Source organism: Bactrocera latifrons, unplaced genomic scaffold (genome assembly GCF_001853355.1).
Source record: "Bactrocera latifrons isolate USDA-ARS-PBARC rearing strain unplaced genomic scaffold, ASM185335v1 scaffold_350, whole genome shotgun sequence".
Lineage (NCBI taxonomy): Eukaryota > Metazoa > Arthropoda > Insecta > Diptera > Tephritidae > Bactrocera > Bactrocera latifrons.
This window is the reverse complement of record NW_017536991.1, coordinates 25,292-27,479: the sequence shown is the minus strand read 5'-3', so window position 1 is coordinate 27,479 and position 2,188 is coordinate 25,292. Positions and strand designations below refer to the sequence as shown.

Here is a 2,188-nt window from a genome sequence, read left to right as displayed (position 1 = left end):
CCGTTAGACAAACGCGCGTGTAAGAAATATAAAACTATAAATTTCATATCAACAAAAGTATAAAAAGGCATATGTATATGCATATATATAGACGGGAAAATCCAATTTATATATATGTATGCCATATATACAATATATCCATATTCATACATATTAATGAATTTATATAAATAGGATATTCCATTCTATAATCACATTGCTCGATAAACATTCTTCGATGTCGGTTGTGCTTACTTGCAAATACGGTGTTAATAAAGTAATTAATTAAGGTCAAAATGGATTTGAGACAATATTTTATTTTAATGTTGTGCTTTGCGGGCGTCTTACCGAAGTCTATTAATATTTCCAATCGCGGTGAGTCATTCTGCAGGAAGAATATGACCTTTTTCTTCAGCAACTATTATTATTTCTAAATTGCAGATGAGAGTGAGAAGCAACCCTTCTTAGAGATCGGTAGTAAATATTACCTAATAAATACTGCTACTACGGTAATTTACTTAGAAGTTTCACAATTGAAATTATATAATTTAAGTCTCTTAATTACAGATGAATTGGTTCAATGCGGCGCTTTATTGTCGCAACTACGATATGGATTTGGCCGTAATTGAATCGGCAGCTGAGATGAATGCACTGAATTCCTATTTAACCACGAATGAAGGTCTCGTTAGCCTTTATTTCTGGCTTGGTGTCAGCGATTTGGCGGAGGAAGGTAAATTTATGTCACTCAAAGATGGACGTCCAATGCTCTATGCTAAATGGTCAGGCGGTCAACCAGACAATGCTGGTCAAAATGAGGATTGTGTACATCTTTGGCCAGTTAATAATATATTCTATATGAATGATAACAATTGCATGAGTTATTTTCATATCATCTGTGAGTTGCGGCAATCGAAGAAGACTTGTGACGTGTGTGATTTGAAAATTTTTATGGAAAGATGCATGCAACATACAAATGTTCCAAACTGTCGAAATTAGTTAGGTGGAAGTATCAGTTTTATTAATAAAATCGTTGCTTCATAATGATACCCTGTTTTAAATATTTTTGTTGTTGATAGTGTCAAGAGAGTGAGTAAGATTCGATGCCAAATTAAATATTGCTATATTACCTCCAACTGTCTAAAGAGATGCTACAGTATGCGAAGAAATTTTTCATATTGGAAACCGACTAATTAAGCTCTTTAATAGAAACATTTTATTTTTTTATATACTTCGGTTACATCATTTTTATATTCTTATATGACATGTTACCAAAGTGTATAATAGTTTTGTTCACTAAGCAAGATAGATTTAGGGCYATATATACATATAAAACTGATCAGGATGAGGAGTCGAGTTAAGATCCGGGTGACTGTGTGTCTGTCCGTCCGTCATTTGTAACTTGAGTAAAAATTAAGATATCTTGATGAAACGTAGGCATAATCGGAGCAATGTCACGCCCACAAAACGCCATAACTACGCATTAAAATAAGATATAAAACTGTAATAATGTACAGAGGATCAAAGTAGCAAGTGGGTATGGAAATTGAGTGAAAGTTGTGGCAACACCCACTTTTTGGTGAAATCACATATCTCAGGATCCCATCGACCGATTGTTACTAAATTTAGTTCGTGACACTATCTTCATATGCCTATGTCGCAGTGAGAAAATCGGCGAAATCGGGCTTCTCATATAACACACTTTTAAACTCCATTTGATTCTTTCACCTTGCTTTAGCCCTCATATAACTAAAATCAGTATTATCAAACATTCAGCTAACTTTACGCCCTAAATTTTGGTGATGGTATRTGAGGTACTTTAAGGAAACATTGTTCCTATTAGTTAAATGGTACTGCCGAAAATAGATAAAATCGAGCCAAAACGACCCCTGCCTACTACTTACATATATACCTAATACAAGACAAACTTCTCGTTGGCATTAGTCCGTATATATCGGTCAATATGTAGGTGATCTTAACAAAATTAACTAAACGTATAATATACTACTATAATACTTTATTTTGATGTCGAGACTGTCTGAAATTATTTATATTAATGATTTTCCTTACTCTAAAAAACCAATGTTTGAGTTTAGAATCTCTGAAATTGCTTGAAAATTTGTTCTCGAGTATATYTGAGCAATGTTRAGGATTAATGCAGCATTTCGAAATTTCCAGAACGGAAGCGATATTGTATTTTAACCCATAACTG

At 33.5% G+C, this 2,188-nt stretch overlaps 1 protein-coding gene across 1 annotated transcript; it reads left to right on the top strand.

The window, feature by feature from the left end:
* Window positions 1-216: 216 nt before the first annotated feature.
* On the top strand, window positions 217-1,020 carry LOC108971686 (C-type lectin 37Db-like). Its single transcript, XM_018937932.1, has 3 exons — window positions 217-354; window positions 421-488; window positions 547-1,020. Exons 1-3 carry the CDS (start codon window positions 276-278, stop codon window positions 973-975), a joined length of 576 nt encoding a protein of 191 aa, XP_018793477.1. The 5' UTR covers window positions 217-275; the 3' UTR covers window positions 976-1,020.
* Window positions 1,021-2,188: the final 1,168 nt, after the last annotated feature.

Bases quoted from the DNA above. Each gene is read 5' to 3' on its own strand.
- LOC108971686 (XM_018937932.1), top strand. From the start codon at position 276: ATGGATTTGAGACAATATTTTATTTTAATGTTGTGCTTTGCGGGCGTC. The intron at 355-420 runs GTGAGTCATTCT...TCTAAATTGCAG, and splicing joins TATTAATATTTCCAATCGCG to ATGAGAGTGAGAAGCAACCC. The intron at 489-546 runs GTAATTTACTTA...TCTTAATTACAG, and splicing joins TAATAAATACTGCTACTACG to ATGAATTGGTTCAATGCGGC.